A 20,731-nucleotide genomic window follows, 5' to 3' on the forward strand; every position below is an offset into this window, starting at 1 on the left:
AAACTACTTTCTGTGACAATGGTAAAAATGTAGATTGGCAAAATATTGATTTTCAGCCTCTGCGATTAGCAGCTGAAAGGCAACCATTGAGACGGATGTGAGTTGTCTATTGCAAAATTGATTTCAGTTGTGCTGAATTAACAAAAATTTATAATCATTGCTTTACTTCCTCTACATCCTTCACGGAAGTACTTATTTTAACTTTATTCGCCACTAGGACTGTCTGAAGCAAAATCAAAACGATCCATTCAGTCTAATTTTGTTAGAGCTGCAGAATGACTCTGTCCTTGATTATGTTTATCTTCATCTGTGAATCCATCAGCAGCAGTGAGGTTTCCAGTCTATCCATACACTACAATAACACTTCAGGTAAGAAACTAGCAGATATCGTTTGTTTTTTAAAAAAATACATTAGCTCTGTCAGTAAATTATAACCCTTTTTGAAAGGGAAGGCACGGGTTTCAGTATGAATTTCAATATCAACATTTGTAACCATGCTGAGTGTCAAGAATTTTGCTATAATTCCACAGAAATGAATTGAAACAATGAGCCAGTAGACAATACAAATACATTTAAAATAATTTCAAAGGGCATCCATCAGAAATAGGAAATGTTAGTTTATATGAAACTGTGGACTTAATGCTGGCATATTAGAGTTTGGAGAGATCAGATATTTCTCAGTCAAGGTTCGATGTGAAATAGATCTATTTTTGCTTGAAGTTAATATTTTAGGATATAGGCAATTATGTGCATGTGGGTTGTCATAAAAGCAGCTATGATCATGACACTGAGTTGGTAAAGGGTCGGGAAAGTATCAGATCCTTCCATCGTTTATGGTAGAAGTTTACCTTAATCACTCCCTCCTGTCACAAATGGCAGTTCTAGGCAAAAGTCAGGACTGCAGATGCTGGAAACCAGAGTTTAGATTAGAGTGGTGCTGGAAAAGTACAGCAGGTCAGGCAGCATCCAAGGAGCAGGAAAATCAACCTTTTGGGGCAAAAGCCCTTCATCAGGATTCCTGATGAAGGGCTTTAGCCCGAAATGTCGATTTTCCTCCTCGGATGCTGCCTGACCTGCTGTGCTTTTCTAGCACCACTCTAATCTAAACAAATGGCAGTTCTGGCCCAGAACAAAATTTTATATTAAGGTAAATATAATGTACTCAGTATAATGGTTGATACTATCATGTTTAAATGCAGCCAATTTGGATGTTAACCAGATTAATTGTAATAAAGAACAAAACAAAAAACAAGAAGCCCATCCAGATTGCACCAACATAAACTAAAAATCTTTCGCCTCTATTGGGTCCAAATTCCTCAACTTCCCACCTATTCATTTTTTGTCAAGATTTCTCTTGAATGATGCGATTGTATCTGTCTCCTCCATCATCTCTGATTATGCATTCCAGGCACTCCCATCCTCTGTATAAGAAAGAAACTTGCCTCTCACATCTCCTTTAAACTTTTTTAGCTTAAACCCATGTGCCCTAATTGACATTTCTACACTGGGAAGAAGACTCTGACTATCCATTCTATCCATGCCTTTCATAATTTTGTGAACCTCCACCAGATTGCCTTTTATCCTTTGACATTCAAGTGAAATTCAGCCATGTTTGTCCAATCTCTCTTCATATCTAATACCCTCCAAACTAGACAAAATCCTGGTCAATCATTTCTGTACCCTCTCCAAAGTCTCCATGTCCTCCATGGTAGTACAGCAACCAGAACTGTATGTAATATTCCAAAAGTTCAAAATTGCTGCAATATGAATTGCTAGTTTCCGTGCTATCTGCCCCAACTTATGAAAGCAAGCATGCTATATGCTGTCTTGACTACTTTATCCACTTGTGTTTTCTCTTTCAGGGAACTGGAGCCATGTGCCTAGATTCTTCTATATGTTGATGTTACTGAAGGTTCTGCCATTTACTGTATTTTACTGCATGAGACCTTCCAAAATACATCACTTCACATTTGTATGGATTTAAATCCATTTGCCATTTCACTGCCCAAGTTTTCAGTTTATCTACATCCTGTTGTATCCTCTGGCAATCCTCCTCATTATTTGTAGCTCCCCCAATCTTTGTTCAATCTGCAAACATATTGATCAGACCACTTCTCCACATTCTTCTCCAAATCATTTACGTATTACAAACAACTAGAGTCCCAGCACTGATCCCTACAGAGCACTAGTCACAGATCCCCAGTCAGAAAAAAACAACTTTCCACCGTGACGCTCTGTCGTCTTTAACTAAGCCAGTTCTATATCCATCTTAGCAGCTCACTGCGAATACTGTGTGACTTCATCTATCAGCCTGTCATGAAAGACCTTGTCTAAGACCTTGCTAAAATCCATGTGGACAGCATCTACTGCCCTGCCCTCATCAATCATCTTTGCCACTTATTTAAAAAAACTCAAATCAAGTTTGTGAGACAAGACCTTCCCCACATAAAACCATGCTGCTTATTGCTAATAAATCCATATTTTTCCAAATGTGAGTAAATCTTGTCACCAGCAATCTTCTCCAATAAACACCCTGCCACTGACATAATGTCCCAGTTGCTTTTAGTTGAAGCTCAGAATTCCGATCACTGCTTCATGTGTTTATACTTCTACGTTGAGCAAATACTGTGTTCTTCTACTACAAATACTCCCCTTAAGAATTATGTTGACAAATAACATTCATCCAGATATTTTATCATTGTGTGCCATCCCTTCATCCATATTCTGTTAATATTTTTCATTCAATAAATTGTGGACAAACCCTTGATAATTGCATGAAAGTTCTGGATGCAATTTAATAAGGACATTTCCAAAATACTGCTTTCTGCTCAACGATGGTAATAGCTCATTGCTTAAATATGAAAAGTCACATTATTTCTTGTTTGTGTTGCTGAGAGGAGATAGAACATTACAGCGCAGTACATGCCCTTCAGCCCTCTGTTGCGCCGACCTGTGGAGCCAATCTGAAGCCTATCTATCCTATGCTATTCCACTGTCATCCATATGTTTATCCAATGACCATTTAAATGCCCTTAAAGTTGGGGAATTGTGTGTTCCCTGCCCTTACTTCTCTCTGAGTAATGAAACTACCTCTGACATCTCTCCTTTATCTATCACCCCTCAATTTAAAGCTACATCCCCTTGTGCTAGCCATCACCATCCGAGGAAATAGGCTCTCACTGTCCACCCTATCTAACCTTATGTCTCAATTAAGTCTTATGTCTCAATTAAGTCACCTCTCAACCTCCTTCTCTCTAATGAAAACAGCCTCAAGTCCCTCAGCCTTTCCTCATAAGACTTACTTCCATACCAGACAACATCCTAGTAAATCTCCTGAACCCTTTCCAACTCTTACACGTTGTTCCTATAATGCGGTGACCAGAACTGTATGCAATAGTCCAAGTGTGGCTGCATTAGAGTTTTGTACAGCTGTAGCATAACCTTGTGACTCTGAAACTCAATCCCTCTACCAATAAAAGTTAACACACCGTATGCATTCTTAACAACCCTATCAACCTGGGTGACAGCTTTCAGGGATTTATATGCATGGACACTGAGATCTCTTTGCTCATTTACATTGCCAAGAATCTTACCATTAGTTCAGTACTCTTTATTCCTGCTGTACCTTCCAAAGTGAATCACCTCACACTTTTCTGCATTAAACTCCATTTGCACCTCTCAGCTCAGTTCTGTAACTTATCGATGTCCCTCTGTAACCTGCAACATCCTTCGGCATTATCCACAACTCTACTGACCTTAGTGTCATCAGCAAATTTACCATCTCATCCTTCAACGCCCTCATCTAGGCCATTTATAAAAATGACGAACAGCAATGGACCCAAAACAGATCCTTGTGGTACACTAACAACTGAACTCCAGGGTGAACATTTCCCATCAATCACCACCCTCTGTCTTCTTTCAGCCAATTTCTGTTCCAAACCGCTAAATCACCCTCACCCCCATGCCTCCGTATTTTTGTGCAATAGCCTGCTGTGGGGTACCTTATCAAATGCCTTACTGAAATCCATATGCGCCACACAAACCACTTTTCCCTCCTCCAACTGTTTGGTCACCATCTCAAAGAACTCAATAAGATTTGAGAGGCATGACCTACCCTTCACAAAACCATATTGACTGTCCCTAATCAACTTATTCCTCTCTAGATAATTATAAATGCTACCTCTTAAAACTTTTTCCACCACTTTACTCACAACTGAAGTAAGGCTCACTGGTCTATAACTACCAGGGTTGTCCCGACTCCTTAAACAAGGGAACATTTGCTATCCTCCAGTCTTCTGACGCTATTCCTGCAGACAATGACAACATAAAGATCAAAGCCAAAGGCTCTGCAAACTCTTCCCTGGCTACCCAGAGAATCCTAGGATAAAATCTATCTGGCCCAGGCACTTATCTATTTTTACACTTTCCAGAATTGTTAACACTACCTCCTTGTGAACCTCAATGTTATTTAGTCTAGTAGCCTGAACCTCAATATTCTCCTTGACAACATTGTCTTTTCCCAGAAGAAAAATATTCATTTAGCGCTTCCCCATCTCCTCCGACTCCATGCACAATTTCCCACTACTAACCTTGATTGGCACTAATCTTACCCTCGTCATTCTTTTATTTTTGATATACTTATAGAAGGTTTTAGGGTTTTTCTTGAACCTATCTGCCTGCAACTTCTCATGTCCCTTCCTGGCTCCTCTTAGCTCTCTGTTTAGGTCTTTCCTGGCTACCTTGTAACTCTCATGCACCCTAACTGAGCCTTCAGGTCATTCTAGACTTAGTGCTCGGAAATGAGCCGGGGCAGGTATCAGATCTTGTGGTGGGAGAGCATTTTGGTGATAGTGACCACAACTGCCTCACATTCTACATAGCTATGGAGAAGGAGAGGATTAGGCAAAATGGGAGGATATTTAATTGGGGAAGAGGAAACTATGATGTGATTAGACATGAGTTAGGAAACATGGATTGGGAGCAATTGTCCCATGGATTGGGAGCAATTGTCCCATGGTAAAGGCACTATAGACATGTGGAGACTGTTTAAGGAACAGTTGTTGCAAGTGATGAATAAAGATGTCCCTCTGAGTCAGGCAAGAAGTGGTAAGATAAAGGAACCTTGGATGACAAGAGCGGTGGAGCGTCAAAAGGAAAAAGGTAGCTTACATAAGGTGGAGGAAGCTAGGGTCAAGTTAAGCTCTTCAGGATTACAGGCAGGCAAGGAAGGAGCTTAAAAATGGTCTGAGGAGAGCCAGGAGGGGTCACAAGAAAGGCTGGCAGAACGGATTAGGGAGAACACAAAGGCATTTTAACACTTATGTGAGGAATAAGAGAATGGTCAAAGAAAGAGTAGGGCCGATCAGGAACAGCATAGGAAATTTGTGTGTGGAGTCTGAGGAGGTAGGGGAAGCCCTAAATGAATTTTTGCTTTTGTCTTTACGAAAGAAACAAACTTTGTAGTGAATGAAACCTTTGAAGAGCAGGTGTGCATGTTGAAATGGATAGAGATAGAGGAAGCTGATATGCTGAAAATTTTGTCAAACATTAAGATTGACAATTCGCCAGGCCCGGACCAGATTTGTCCTTGACTGCTTTGGGAAACGAGAAATGTAATTGCTTCGCCGCTTGCGAAGATCTTTTCATCCTCGCTCTCCACTGGAGTCGTACCTGAGGACTGGAGAGAGGCAAATGTAATTCCTCTCCAAGAAAGGGAATAGGGAAATCCCCAGCAATTACAGATCAGTAAGTCTCACGTCTGTCGTCTGCAAGGTGCTAGAAAGAATTCTGAGGGATAGGATTTATGACCATCTGGAAAAGCATGGCTTGATTAAATGCAGTCAACACGGCTTTGTGAGGGGCAGGTCATGCCTCACAAACCTTATCGAGTTCTTTGAGGATGTGACTAGAAAAGTTGTTGAGGGTCAAGCTGTGGAAGTGGTGTATATGGACTTCAGCAAGGCATTTGATAAGGTTCCCCATGGTAGGCTCATTCAGAAGGTCAGGAGAATGGGATTCAGGGGAACATAGCTGTCTGGATACAGAATTGGCTGGCCGACAAGAAGACAGCGAGTGGTAGTTGAAGGAAAATATTCTGCCTGGAAGTCTGTGGTGAGTGGTGTTCCATAGGGCTCTATCCTTTGTCCTCTATTGTTTGTAATTTTTATTAATGACTTGGATGAGGGAATTGAAGGATGGGTCAGCAAGTTTGCAGATGACACAAAGATTGGAGGTGTCGTTGACAGTATAGAGGGCTGTTGTAGGCTGCAGCGGGACATTGACAGGATGCAGAGATGGGCTGAGAGGTGTCAGATGGAGTTCAACCTGGATAAATGCGAGGTGATACATTTTGGAAGGTCGAATTTGAAAGCTGAGTACAGGATTAAGGATAGAGTTCTTGGCAGTGTGGAGGAACAGAGGGATCTTGGGGTGCAGGTACATAGATCCCTTAAAATGGCCACCCAAGTGGACAGGTTGTTATGAAAGCATATGGTGTTTTGGCTTTCATTAACAGGGGGATTGAGTTTAAGAGTTGTGAGATCTTGTTGCAGCTCCATAAAGCTTTGGTTAGTCTGCACTTGGAATACTGTGTCCAGTTCTGGTTGCCTATTATAGGAAAGATGTGGATGCTTTGGAGAGGGTTCAGAGGAGGTTTACCAGGATGCTGCCTGGACTGGAGGGCTTATCTTATGAGGAGAGGTTGACTGAGCTGGGACTTTTTTCATTGGAGAAGAGGAGGAGAAGAGGGGACCTAATTGAAGTATACAAGATAATGAGAGGCATAGATAGAGTCGATAGCCAGAGACTATTTCCCAGGGCAGAACTGGCTAACACGAGGGGTCATAGTTTTAAGCTGGTTGGAGGAAAGTATAGAGGGGATGTAGAGGTGGGTTCTTTACACAGAGAGTTGTGAGAGCATGGAATGCGTTGCCAGCAGCAGTTGTGGAGGCAGGGTCACTGGGGACATTTAAGAGTCCTGGACATGCATATGGTCACAGAAGTTTGAGGGTAGTGGTCGGCACAACATCGCGGGCTGAAGGGCCTGTTCTGTCCTGTACTGTTCTATGTTCTATGTCTCATCCTAACATAGTTAAAAATCACACAACACCAGGTTATAGTCCAACAGGTTTAGTTGGAAGCACACTAGCTTTTGGAGCGACACTCCTTCATCAGGTGATAGTGGATGGCTCGATCGTAACACAGAATTTATAGCAAAAATTTGTTGTGTGATGTTACTGAAATTATTCTTTGAAAAATTGATTGTCTGTTAAGCCTTTCATCTGTTAGAATACAGTGATAGCTTCACTACTTTTATGTGTAAATCACAAAACCTTTTTTTTTAAAGTTGCATTCTCGGGTTAGCTGTTAACAATGGTGATAGCTAGACAATATGTTGAAGGTGTTAGCCCCCTGTGTTCTCTGTCTATGACCTGATGTTTAGATTGATTCTAATCTAAAAAGTGAGATAACAGAGTATTACATAACTTCATGCAGTTTTTGAGCTCAGAGTTTTACATGAATGTATGCAGTTTTTGAGCAAAGTGCAATGTAACTCTGCAAGTACAAATTCACCTCACAAAATATATGTGTGGGTCCTTGTCTGTGTGTGTAGTGAGTGCAGAGTGCCTTAAGTCTGAGAGGGGGTGTATGTGTGAGTGTGGGAGTGTGTGTGACTATAAGGGTGTATGTGGGTGTCTGTGTGCGCCTGTGTCCATGTGTATGTGAGTCTGTGTGTGTGTGTGTGTGTGTGTGTGTAGTGCAATGGTGATCACCTGCAATGTGACATGAACCCAAAGTCCCGGTTGAGGCCCTCCCTATGGGTACTGAACTTAGCTATCAGCCTCTGCTCGGCCACTTTCCTCTGCTGCCTGTCCCGAAGTCGACTTTGGAGGATGGTCACCCGAAGGTCCGAGGCTGAATGTCCTGGACCACTCAAGTGTTCAATTCTAACAGATGAAAGGCTTAACAATCAATTTTTCAATGTATAATTTCAGTTACATCACACTGAATTTTTGCTATAAATTCTGTGTTACGATCAAGCCCTCCACTATCACCCGATGAAGGAGCGTTGCTCCGAAAGCTAGTGGGCTTCCAATTAAACCTATTGGTCTATAACCTGGTGTTATGTGATTTTTAACTTTGTACACGCCAGTCCAACACCGGCATCTCCAAATCATCCTAACATAAGCTTTCTTCTTCCTCTTGACAAAAGATTCAACTTCTTTTGTCCCTTCCTGGCAGGTACATACTTGTCAAGGACACACTGTAGCTGTTCCTTGAATAAGCTATATATTTCAATTGTGCCCATCCCCTGGAGTTTCCTTCCCCATCCTATGCATCCAAAATCATGCCTAATTGCATCATCCTTACTTTTCCACTCGCAATAACTCTTGCCCTGCGGTAAATACCTATCCCTTTCCGTCGCTAAAGTAGACATAACCAAACCATGGTCACCAAGACTAAAGTGCTCACCTACCTGCAAATCTAACACCTGGCTGGGTTCATCAACCAGGACCAACTCCAATGTGGCCTCACTCCTTGTTGACTTGTCTACACACGATCAGGAAACTCTCTTGCACACATTGGACAAAACCTGACCCACTTAAACTACTTGAAGTATAATATTTCCAGTCAATATTTGGAAAGTTAAAGTCCCCTACAACAACTACCATGTTACTCTCTCTCCTATCCAGAATTATCTTTGCTATCCGTTTCTCGACAGCTCTGGAACTGTTCAGAAGCCTATAGAAAACTCCCAAAAGAGTGACCACTCCTTTCCTGTTTCTATCCTCAGTCTATACTACCTCAGTAGATGAGTCTTCAAACATCTTTTCTGCCACCATAATACTGTCCTTGACTAACAATACCACACCTCCCCCTCTTCTCAGTTCTTACTGAAACATCTATATCCCAGAACCTGCAAGAGCCATTCTTGTTCCTGCTCTACCCATATCTCTGAAATGGCCACAACATCGAAGTCCCAGGTACCAACCCCTGCTGCAAGTTCACCCACCCTATTCTAGATGCTCCTGGCATTGAAGTACACACACTTCAAACCACCTTTCTACTTGCTGGTAAACTCTTGTGACCTTGAAACCTCATTTCTGATTTCACTACTCTCAACCTCCTGGACACTGGAACTACAATTTAAGGTTCCCACCCCCCTGCTGAATTAGTTTTAACCTCCCTGAAGAGCTTTAGCAAATTTCCTTCCAAGACATTGGTGGTACCCTGGTTCAGGTGTGGACCATCCTGTTTATAGAGGTCCCACCTACCCCAGAATGAGCCCCAATTATCCAGGTATCCGAAACTCTTCCTCCTGCACCATCCTTGTAGCCATGTGTTCAACTCCTCTTTCTCCCTATTCCTTGCCTCTCCAGTATGTGGCACGGGCAACAAACCAGAGATAACAACTCTGTTTGTTCTCGCAATAAGTTTCCACCCTAGCTCCCCAATTTTCTGCCTTAAATCCCCATCCCTTTTCCTACCTATGTGGACTATGACTCGGGGCTGCTCCCTCTCCCCTGCAGGTATCCTGTAAACACTATCGGAGACATCGCCAATCCTGGCACCTGGGAGGTAACACACCGTGAGTCTCTCTCATTCCTAAAGAACCTCCTATCTGTCCCCCTAACTATGGAGTCCCCAATGACTAATGCTCTGCTCATCTTCCCCTTCTCTCTTGAGCAACAGCAACAGCAGCAGATTCTGTGCCAGAGGCCTGTAACCCCAAGGCTTACCCCTGGTTATATTACACAGACACCGACACACGCGCGCACACCCCGACACACACGCGCGCACACCCCGACACACACAGACGCTGACACACACACCGACACACACACACACACACACACACACACACACCTCCACCCACCCCCACCCACCCAAATATCCACCCAGGGAACGGCCACCCAGGATCCCTGCACTGTCTGCCAGTTCCCTTTCCTTCCCCTGACTGTAACCCATCCACCTTTTTCTTGCACCTGAGGTGTGACTACCTCCCTGTAACTCCTCTCAATAACCCCCTCCACCTCCCAAATGATCCAAAATTCATCCAGCTTCAGTTCACTAACACAGTTTTCAAGGAGCTGGAGTTGGGTGCAATTCCAGCAGATGAAGTCAGCAGGGACACTAGCGGTGACACTTCACTCTCTCATTCTGCAGGAGGAACATTCAACTGCCCTAATCGGCATTCCCACTATTCTAAATTCCCAGAGACTGTCAAAAAATAAAGAATAAAAAATAACTAGTTAACTTATAAATTCGGTGCATAGAACCTTTTTTTTGGTGAGAGGAGGAGGATGGGTGGGAGACACTGTCTAAGTAGTGTTTTGGGTAACACAACCAGCTTCACTTACTCAGCAGTCCCGTGCCGACTCCTGCTCAGCGTATCCTCCACCTATTCATGAGGTAAGTTTTTAAAGCAGTGATTCACCTTCCCGGCAGCTTCCTGGTCGCTGCTGCAGCTCTTCCTCCTGCTGAACACCAAAATCAGCAGTGGAAAGAGATGGCACTCCTGCATCAATAAGGATGGGGGTTGGTGGTGAAGAGAGCATATCCCTGAAAACCACTGAGGCTGTCAGTCTACCTGATGGGTTTCCCTCATGGCTCAAGCACTAGTAAAAGGTTCAAGGAGGCTGCTGATTACCTACTTGGCTGTATTGGGCTCTGGGCAAGTGTTTGATCTCTAACATTTCCTGCTGCTAGCAACTATGCCAGTGGTGCCACCCATCATCTTCTTGCACCACTTTGCCTGCCTTGCCATCTCTCAGCCGAACCCAAAACGACAGGATAAACCACTATTTCAGATGTAGCCTAGCCAGCAATAAGTAAAAGATTAGAATAGTATGTATTGTTTGTTTTAAATATATTTTCAAATGGATAATTAGTTTGGCTGGTAATTTTCCTTTGCTTATATGTTTGCAGTTAAATCCAGGTATGTGCATCACCAAGGAGTATAATTATTACTTAAAAATTCTGTATAATTAAGTTGGACAGAGTCTGTTGCTGTGCAAATTGGTAGGAATCCATTCAGAGCCCTGGCTGGTCTTGTCTTGATATTGTCAAAATGTAACTATTGCAAGTTAGTATAGGATTTCTTCATCTGGAAGTTGCTTTGTAGCTTTAGATTAGATTAGATTACTTACAGTGTGGAAACAGGCCCTTCAGCCCAACAAGTCCACACTGACCCTCCAAAGAGCAACCCAGCCAGACCCATTCCCCTACAGTCACCGCTTCACCTAACACTATGGGCAATTTAGCTTGGCCAATTCTCCTAACCTGCACGTTTTTGGACTGTGGGAGGAAACCGGAGCACCCGGAGGAAACCCACGCAGACACGGGGAGAATGTGCAAGCTCCACACGCATAGTGCCTGAGGCGGAAATTGAACCCGAGTCTCTGGCGCTGTGAGGCAGCAGTGCTAATCACTGTACCACTATGCCGCCCATAAGATTTAACTTCTTTGTAATTTCTAATAAACACTGTTATGATAATCTTGACATTTTTATGCCTTTTGATTTCGCTGCACAGGTCATGTTCCACAGATTTTATATCCATACAATAATACCGTGAAAGCATTGGTTGGTAAGTGAAGCCAAGTAAAATAAAGCAACTAAGCTCTTTTGCTCTTTGTGATTTTTATAAATGACTTGGATGAGGAAGTGGAGGGGTGGGTTTGTAAGTTTGCCGATCATGTGAAGGTTGGTGGAGTGTGGAGAGTTGTTGTAGGTTACAACGGGACATTGACAGAATGCAGAGCTGAGCTGAGAAGTGGCAGATGTAGTTCAACATGGATAAGTGTGAAGTGATTCGTTTTGGAAGGTTGAATTTGAATTCAGGTTATAGGGTTAAAGGCAAGTTTCTTGGCAGTTTGGAGGAACAGAAGGATCTTGGGGATCTACGTCCATAGATCCCTCAAAGTTGACACCTAAGTTGATAGGGTTGTTCAGAAGGCATACGGTGTGTTGGCTTTCATTAACGGGGGATTGAGTTTAAGAGCCGCAAGGTTATGCTGCAGCTCTATAAAGCCCCGATTAGACCACACTTGGAATATTGTATTCTGTTCTGGTTGCCTCATTATAGGAAGGATGTGGAAGCTTTAGAGATGGTGCAGAGGAGATTTACCAGGATGCTGCCTGGACTGGAGGGCATATCTCGTGAAGTAAGTTTGAGGGAGTTAGGGCTTTTCTCATTGGAATGAAGAAGGATGAGAGGTGGCTTGACAGAGGTGTACAAGATGATGAGAGGTATAGGTAGAGTGGATGACCAGAGACTTTTTCCCAGGGCAGAAATGGTTATCACAATTTGTGATTATAGGAAGGTTTAGGAGAGATGTCAGAGTTTGGTTCTTTACACAGAGTGGTGGGTGCATGGAATGCACTGCCAGCAGTGGTAGTAGAGTCAGATGCATTAGGGACATTTAAGTGACTCTAGGATAGACACACAGAAGATAGTACAATGAAGGGTATATAGTTTAGTTTGATTTTACAGTAGGATATAAGGTCAGTGCTAACATCAAGGGCCTAAAGGCCTGTATTGTGCTCGACTGTTCTACGTTCTAAAGCAGACTTTTATATTGATTCTGGCCTCTCTTGTCGTCTTTTGCCCCAAAAAATGAACCCTTGAAACCATTTAGATTCCTCAAATAATTTGTTTTAAAGTTTATTTGTGGGATGCATTTGATGCCCATTCCTCATTATCCAGGAGTTAATGGTGGGCTAACCTTTTGAATTGCTGAAGGAAGTTGAACAGGTTGACCCTGTTCAGACCAATCTTGTTGAAACATACAAAACTTTTGACTTGACAGGGTTTATGCAGAAAGGTTGTTTCCTCTTGTGGAAGAGTTTAGAAACAGAGGACCTGATCTCAGAGGAAGGGGACACCCATTTAAGACATTGAGGAACAATTTCCTATGTGAGAGTAATGAACTTATGGAATTCTGTACCACAGAGAACTATTGGAGGCTGGGTCATTAAGTATATTCAAGACTGAGAGAGATTTTTAATCAGTAAGGAAACCCAGTCTTATGATGAAAAGGCAGGAAAGTGGGGTTGCTGATTATCAGAGCAGCCATTACCTCAATTGGTTGAATTGCCTCCTTCTGGTCCTATGTCTTACCTTAAGCTGTGTCTGGCCTACGCCATGAGATTCTCTGACAGTGTTCTAACTTCATTTTACTCAAAAGGATTTTCTCAAATAAAATAATAGCACATGATCCAATTTCAAGTTTGATGATGGTTAACCTATTTTATCTGGTTCAAATGAATCATGTATTACCCTTAAGAAAGATTGCTTTATATCTTCCACAGGTGACATACCATTTAATTATGTGTTCTAATGAAGCTAAATCTAAGTACCTGTGTTTTCTTCCAAAGATGTTTGCTATAAGGTTTTTACCCTCTTTGTGCAATTAGCATTATTATTTTTATGGCTCAGAGGTTGTTTTTGAGTCTTGTACATTTTTTGGAAATGTCCCACTTTTATTTTTACAAAAGTTGCATCAGTATGATTAAGCTTGACATTGTTTCTGTTTTTAATTCCATATCCGACCTGCAGAATCACACAATTGTTACAGTGTGGAAAGAAGCCATTAAACCCATTGTGTCTGCAAGCATTTTAACTTTGTGCCAATTCCTGCCTTTTCCCCATTTTCCAGCAAACTGTTTGTTAATTAATCACCTAATGCCTTCCTGAATATCTCATCCCTAGAATCATTCTTGTAAACCTTTTCTGCACTCTCTCCAGTACATTCACATCCTTCCTATAATGAGCTGCCCAGAACTATGCATAATACTATACTGAGGTATGTAGAACATAGAACAATACAGCGCAGAACAGGCCCTTCTCAGCTTGTCCCCCTACACTACCCCATCATCATCCATGTGCTTATCCAAGGATTGTTTAAATCTCCCGAATGTGGCTGAGTTAACTACATTGGCAGGTAGGGCATTCCATGCCCTTACCACTCTCTGAGTAAAGAACCTGCCTCTGACATCTGTCTTAAATCTATCACTGCTCAATTTGTGGTTATGTCCCCTCATACAAGCTGACGTCATTATCCTAGGAAAAGACTTTCACTGTCTACCTTATCTAATCCTCTGATCATCTTGTATGTCTCTATTCAAAACCCCTCTTAGCCGCCCTCTTTCCAATGAGAACAGACCCAAGTCTCTCATCCTTTTCTCAGATGATTTTCCCTCCAGACCAGGCAACATCCTGGTAAACCTCTGCACCTTTTCCAATGCTTCTACATCCTTCCCAAAATATGGTGACCAGAACTGTACACAATATTCCAAGTGCAGCTGCTTCAATTGTAGGGCCATGTGGCTCTGGAACTCAGTCCCTCTACCAATGAGACCTAACACGCCATATGCCTTCTTAATAGCACTATAAACCTGGGTGGCAACTTTCAGGGATGTGTACAAGGACTCCAAGATCCCTCTGCACATCCACACTACCAACAATCTTTCAGTTGACCCAGTACTCTGCCTTCCTGTTATTCTTTCCAAAGTGCATCACCTCATATTTATCTGCATTGAACTCCATTTGCCACCTCTCAGCCCAATTCTGCAGTTTATCAAAGTCCCCCTGTAACCTGTAACATTGTTCCAAACTGTCCGCTACTCCACTGACTTTAGCGTCATCTGCAAATTTATGAATTCATCCACCTATGCCTGCGTCTAAGTCATTTATAAAAATAACAAACAGCAGTGGTCCCAAAACAGATCCTGTGGCACACCACTAGTAACTAGTCTCTAGGCTGAATATTTTCCATTAGCCACCACTCGCCGCCTTCTTTCAGAAAGCCAGTTTCTAATCCAAACTGCTAAATTACCCTCAATCCCATGCCTCTGCATTTTCTCCAACAGCCTACCATATGGAACCTTATCAAAGGCTTTACTGAAGTCCATGTATACCACGTCAACTGCCCCACCCTCATCTACATACTTGGTCACCTTCTCAAAAAATTCAGAGGTTTGTGAGACATGACCTGCCCTTGACAAAACCATTTGACTATCTGAAATCAAATTGTTGCTTGCTAGATGATTTTAAATCTTATCTCTTATAATCCTTTCCAAAACTTTTCCTACAACAGAAGTAAGGCTCACTGGTCTATAATTACCTGGGTCATCTCTACTGCCCTTGAACAAGGGCACAACATTTGCAATCCTCCAGTCCTTTGGTACTAAACCTGTAGACAATGATGACTCAAGTATCAAAGCCAAATGCTCTGCTATCTCCTCCCTAGCTTCCCAGAGAATCCTCAGAAAAATCCCACCTGGCCCAGGGGACATGTCTACTTTCACTCCTTTTATAATTGATAACACCTCTTTGTAACTAACCTCGATCCTTTCTAGTCTAATAGTTCGTATCTTATTCTTCTCCTCTACAATATTCGCCTTTTCCTGAGTGAAAACCGATGAGAAATGTCCGTTTAGCACCTCTCCGATCTCCACAGGGTCCCCACTCGACTTCCCACTTTTATCTTTGACTGGCCCTGTTCCTACCCTAGTCATCCTTTTATTCCTTACATACCAATAGAAAGTTTTAGGGTTCTCCTTTATTCTATTTGCTAAAGATTGCTCGAGTCCTCTCTTTGCTCTTCTTAACTCTCCCTTTAAATTGTTCCTAGCTGATCTGTAACTCTCCGTCGCCTCATCTGAACTATCTTGTCTCAACAACACAGAAGCCTCCATCTTCTGCTTAACAAGAGATGCAATTTCTGTAGTAAAGCATGGTTCCCTTACCTTATCACTTCCTCAATGTATTATCTGAGTTCATAATAACTTCTATTCTATGGCCCTATAATTGAAGCCTAGAAAACTGTTTTATGAGCAGTTCTTTCCCTCTGTCCTGTCACTTTTGTAAAAATGTATGTATGTACATACACTTCTAGATCTATCTGTTCCAGCACACCCTTTAGATTGTTTCTCTATTCTCTTTGTACCAAAGTATATCATCTCATACTACTTGGCATAAAGTTTTGTCTGCCACGTATCTGACCACTCCAATGTGTTAATGTCCTTTTAAAGTTCTGTACTGTACTTACATTTTCAGATCAAATTTTGTCGTCTGCAAACTTTGAAATTGTCTCTTGAGCACCAGGATCTCAAATATTCACATGTTATATTTCTATTCACCCCCGGCCTGAAAAGTATTGATTAACCATTGCTGCCTGTTCCCTGTCTCTCAACCTATTTGTATCCACATTGTGATTTGCCCTTTTATTTCATGGTATATAATTTTCCAAACAGGTCTGTTAAGTGGCACAGTGTCAGGCTCCTTTTTGGAAGACCATGTAGACTACATCGCCAGCTTTCTCATCAACCTTCTCTGTTACCTCTCCAAAAACTTCCAGTCACCTAAATTTGGTTTCCTTAACAAACCCATTCTGACCATATAGTCCAGTACAAATCTCAGTCTGAAGGATTTGTGAATTTACATTTGCATGGAGTTAAATATCTCTTTCTCTGTTGTCATTATTTTGAACTGCTGTTATTCCTCTTACTTAAATGATTTATTTAGAAGCTGTTACAGGAATTTGCGATTTTGTGCAGGTTACAGTTGATTTTACTGTTCAGCGTTTTAAATTGTTCAATCATCTTAATTGTGTTAACTGTGAGTCCTCAAGTTTTGTAAAGATTGTTGTTATGTGGAGAAGGATGCCCATCTTTGGCAGATGACACACTCAACCATGATGACCAGTAAAAAAAAATTAATAAGACTCTCCTGTCTTTACTTAATAGCTAGTTACATTGTATCTAAGTACATGATTGTCTTGTGATATTGGGTTCAACGTAAGCGTAAGTTTATATTACAGCTGCTGAAGCACAAGATCTTTAACAACTCTGGTTAGCTCCTCCGAGGGACAGTCCTTTATATCCTAATAGATGTAGCCTAACACATGATGTCAGTTAACCCTTTCAGGTATAATTGTCTTCTGTACAAATCTTGTGGACTTGTAAATTAAGGCAGTCTTACATGCAGATTAATGGCTGTCTTGTAGAAGAATCATGACGGACTCGAGATGTTAACTCAGTTTCTCTCTCCACAGACCTGAGTTTCTCTTGCACTTTTAGTTTCAAATGCAGATTAACAACTTGGATAGGAGGGAAATAATTGGTGCATTTTGTAACTGGCAGAGTGGGGGGTCAATAAAAACATCTGTCTCCAATAAAGCTGAAACAGGCCTCTGAGGTGCCTTCAGTAGAGTAGGGTGATACTACAATGAAAATGTGTTGCTGGTTAAAGCACAGCAGGTTAGGCAGCATCCAAGGAATAGGAAATTCGACGTTTCGGGCATAAGCCCTTCATCAGGAATGAGGAGAGAGTGCCAGGCAGGCTAAGATAAAAGGTAGGGAGGAGGGACTTGGGGGAGGGGCGATGGAGATGTGATAGGTGGAAGGAGGGGCGATGGAGGGTGATAGGCCGGAGTGGGGTGGGGGCGGAGAGGTTAGGAAGAAGATTGCAGGTTGGGAGGGCGGTGCTGAGTTGAGGGAACTGACTGAGACAAGGTGGGGGGAGGGGAAATGAAACTGGAGAAATCCGAGTTCATCCCTTGTGGTTGGAGGGTTCCCAGGCGGAAGATGAGGTGTTCTTCCTCCAACCGTCGTGTTGTTATGTTTTGCCGGTGGAGGAGTCCAAGGACCTGCATGTCCTCGGTGGAGTGGGAGGGAGAGTTAAAGTGTTGAGCCACGGGGTGGTTGGGTTGGTTGGTCCAGGCGTCCCTGAGGTGTTCTCTGAAGCGTTCCACAAGTAAGCGGCCCGTCTCCCCATGAAGCAGGTACCCTGTGATGTCCCCAACATTTCCATTGAGGTTTCCTTGTTTTTGTTTTGCCTGCATAGCACATTCTGATTCACCCGACATCAATGCAATATCACAGGTGAAACTAATGTAAAAAGAATCACTGATGGGCAGACAACATATTGACAGACCGACAATCACACTGGACGAGTTTGCAAGCAGTTTGCAGAAGACTGCCTCAAGTGTTTGAAGTCACAGATTATTGTGATGCTGTTCTGCAGATGGAATGACCAACTGCATGGAATATCATCTGCAGTCAAATGATACCATGCTTGCTGCACTTACACTTTGGCTGGGCAGACTAGCACAACTGCCACCCTAAGTAAGTTGACAGGAGCCTTTGCTTTGTCCTCACAGGGCTGTACCAAGCTTCATCAAGGTATATTCAACATGGCAGTGAGTGAGGCTGACCCATGAGAGGGATGATGGAGTAAAGGAACATCAGACTGGGAACTGCATTCAAAGCATCTTCAAGTTCTTTCTTGTGCCCCACCACACTGTCATCAGACTTTATCTTCCATTAGCCAGATCTGTTCTTGTGCAGGTGCAGATGATGCCATCCTTGGAGCTTTCACTGACTGTAATGGGTTTGGCCAAGAGCAGTTTGGCAGTCAAAGCAGCAATCTGAGGATTCTGTCTTCATTGCTGCTCCAGTCAGAGGGATTGCAACAAATCAAGATGGAAGGAAAAAGGGAAAAATAAAAATAGAGCTTTTTAATTGTACAGTGGTATACATCTAGTTAAATGACAAAATGCCACATTATATGTTTCTGTTTAGTGAAAGCACATGATTTTATTTTAGTCTTACTTCCTCATTTTGCCTATTCTTGCTTGCTGAGTGGCAAGTCACCTCTAGCTTACATGGTGATAAGTGGGAATATTTGAGAAATTGATGGGGACCAGTGACGATGTAGCTGGTTGTTTGCAGGTTTGCTTTGTGTCAGTGAAATTGTGGGGAATTTTGCTGAGGATGCACAGTGGCAGGAACAAGTTCATTTGACGGGCTTTTGATGTCAGTACACTGGTAAACCTAAATGAACCTAAAATGAAGAACAACTTCCCTGGCAGCAGTGTGTGCAGTTGGAGAATTTAAACATTTCTCAATTGACCACTTCCACTTCTTCAAAATGCAGCTGATGTGTAACCACAATTAAATATTTGTACAGGCATGTGCAGCATTCCCAGGGATATGCCTTGCTTTTTTTTTCTTATGTCTGATGTCCTCAGACCTCCAAATGCATTTAACAGGTGGCTTTTAGAAGACACAGATACCTACTTCAAACTTGGCTGATGTTATTCATCAGAAATGCTTTGTAAACTTTGCTAGCATATCTGCTTGTACCACCTCCCCTGGCAGCACATTCCAGGCATGTACCAACCTCTGTGTTGAGTATTTTCCTTTAAGTTTTCCCCCTCTCAACGTTACCCTATGCTCCCTAATATTTGATATTTCCACTCTGGGGAAGAAAGACTGACTATCTACCCTTTCCATGCCTCTCCTAATTATATACTTTCACATCCAACACCCTGTTAATAGTGGCACGCCACAAAATATCAACATAACTATCCCTAATCTTGCCATCATCTGTGTCCTTCTCCCTGGTGAATACCAAAGTACTCATTAAGGACTTCATCCACTTCCCCTTCTTTGTCCTGGAGTGGACTTAGCTTTTCCCGAGCTGCCCTCATTCTCTTCATCTATATAAACTGTGTCAGATTCTTGATGCTGTTTTCCAAGGAATGATCGTGGCCACTTCTAGCCTTCACAATTTCTTGTTTAAGTTCTTTCTTGTTTCCTTTGTACTTCTTAAGGGCCATGTTTGATTTTGCCATCCTTATCTTTTATTCTCACAGGAACATGCTGGTCCTGAGCTCTGATAAACTGGCTTTTAAAAGACTCTTTTAAATCCATATCCATGTCAGATATGGATTTATCCTAAAACAGCCATTCTCCATCTAATTTCTCCAGTTCCTGCCTAATACTGTTGTTAGTAGCCTTTCCCCAGTTTAGTAATTTCAGTAGAGGACCTTATTTCTGATGATACTAAAACTTATGGAATTACGATCACTGATCCGAAAATGCTCCCCAACTAAAACTTGGGTCAGCTGACCAGGCTAATTCCCCAGTACATGGTCTGATATGGCCCTTAACCTAGTTGGATAATCTCTATATTGTTTCAAGAAATCCTCCTAGATGGTCCTCTCAAATTCTGCTGCATGTATGCCCTTGGCACTAACGGACTGCCAGTCAGTATTGGGGAAGTTAACATCACCCACCATAATAACCCTGTTGTTTTTATATTTTTCCATGATCTGCTTACGTATCAGTTCCTGTATCTCCTGCTGGCATTTGGGAAGCCTATAGTATTGCCCCATCATACTGCTTACATCCTTCTTATTCCTGAGTTAAACCCATATGACCTCGCTGGATGACCCCTCCAAGATATCCCCTCTTAGTACAGCCGTAACATTCTCCTCCATCAGAAAGGCAACACCTCCACCCCTTCTACATTCCTCACTATCTTGCCTGAAACATCTAAACCCTGGAATGTTGATCTGCCAGTCCTGCCCTTCTTTCAACTAAGTCTCTGCGATGGCTATCACATCATAGTCCCATGTACTAATCCAGGCTCTAAGCTCATCTGCCTTATTTATTCTACTCCTTGCATTAAAATAAATGCACTTTAGACCACTAGTCCCACCATGTTCATTAACCTGGCCCTGTCTGTCCTTCGTATTAGACTTACTTGAGTGTCTTCTCCACCTGCTGACGTACTGTTCTGGTTCCCTCTTCCCTGCCACACGAGTTTAAATTCTCCTGAGTGGATTGACATATTGCTGCCCCTCCAGTTTTGATGCACCCATCCTTCTTGTACAGGTCCTACCTGCCCTAGAAGAAATCCCAATGATTCATTTGCATTCC

General features: G+C 42.4%; 1 protein-coding gene across 1 annotated transcript in view; it reads left to right on the forward strand.

The window, feature by feature from the left end:
• The first annotated feature begins 234 nt into the window (after window positions 1–234).
• The window catches only part of LOC132816737 (interleukin-1 receptor-like 2), a 37,442-nt gene continuing 16,945 nt past the window's right edge, over window positions 235–20,731 (forward strand). Inside the window, exons 1-2 of the mRNA XM_060826642.1 lie at window positions 235–369; window positions 11,535–11,588. Of these exons, the coding sequence (XP_060682625.1) occupies window positions 276–369; window positions 11,535–11,588 (148 nt within the window). The 5' untranslated portion in view covers window positions 235–275. The remainder of the gene's footprint in view (window positions 370–11,534; window positions 11,589–20,731) is intronic.

The sequence above is a fragment of the Hemiscyllium ocellatum genome, chromosome 6, assembly GCF_020745735.1.
Source record: "Hemiscyllium ocellatum isolate sHemOce1 chromosome 6, sHemOce1.pat.X.cur, whole genome shotgun sequence".
In the NCBI taxonomy this organism is placed as follows: Eukaryota; Metazoa; Chordata; class Chondrichthyes; order Orectolobiformes; family Hemiscylliidae; genus Hemiscyllium; species Hemiscyllium ocellatum.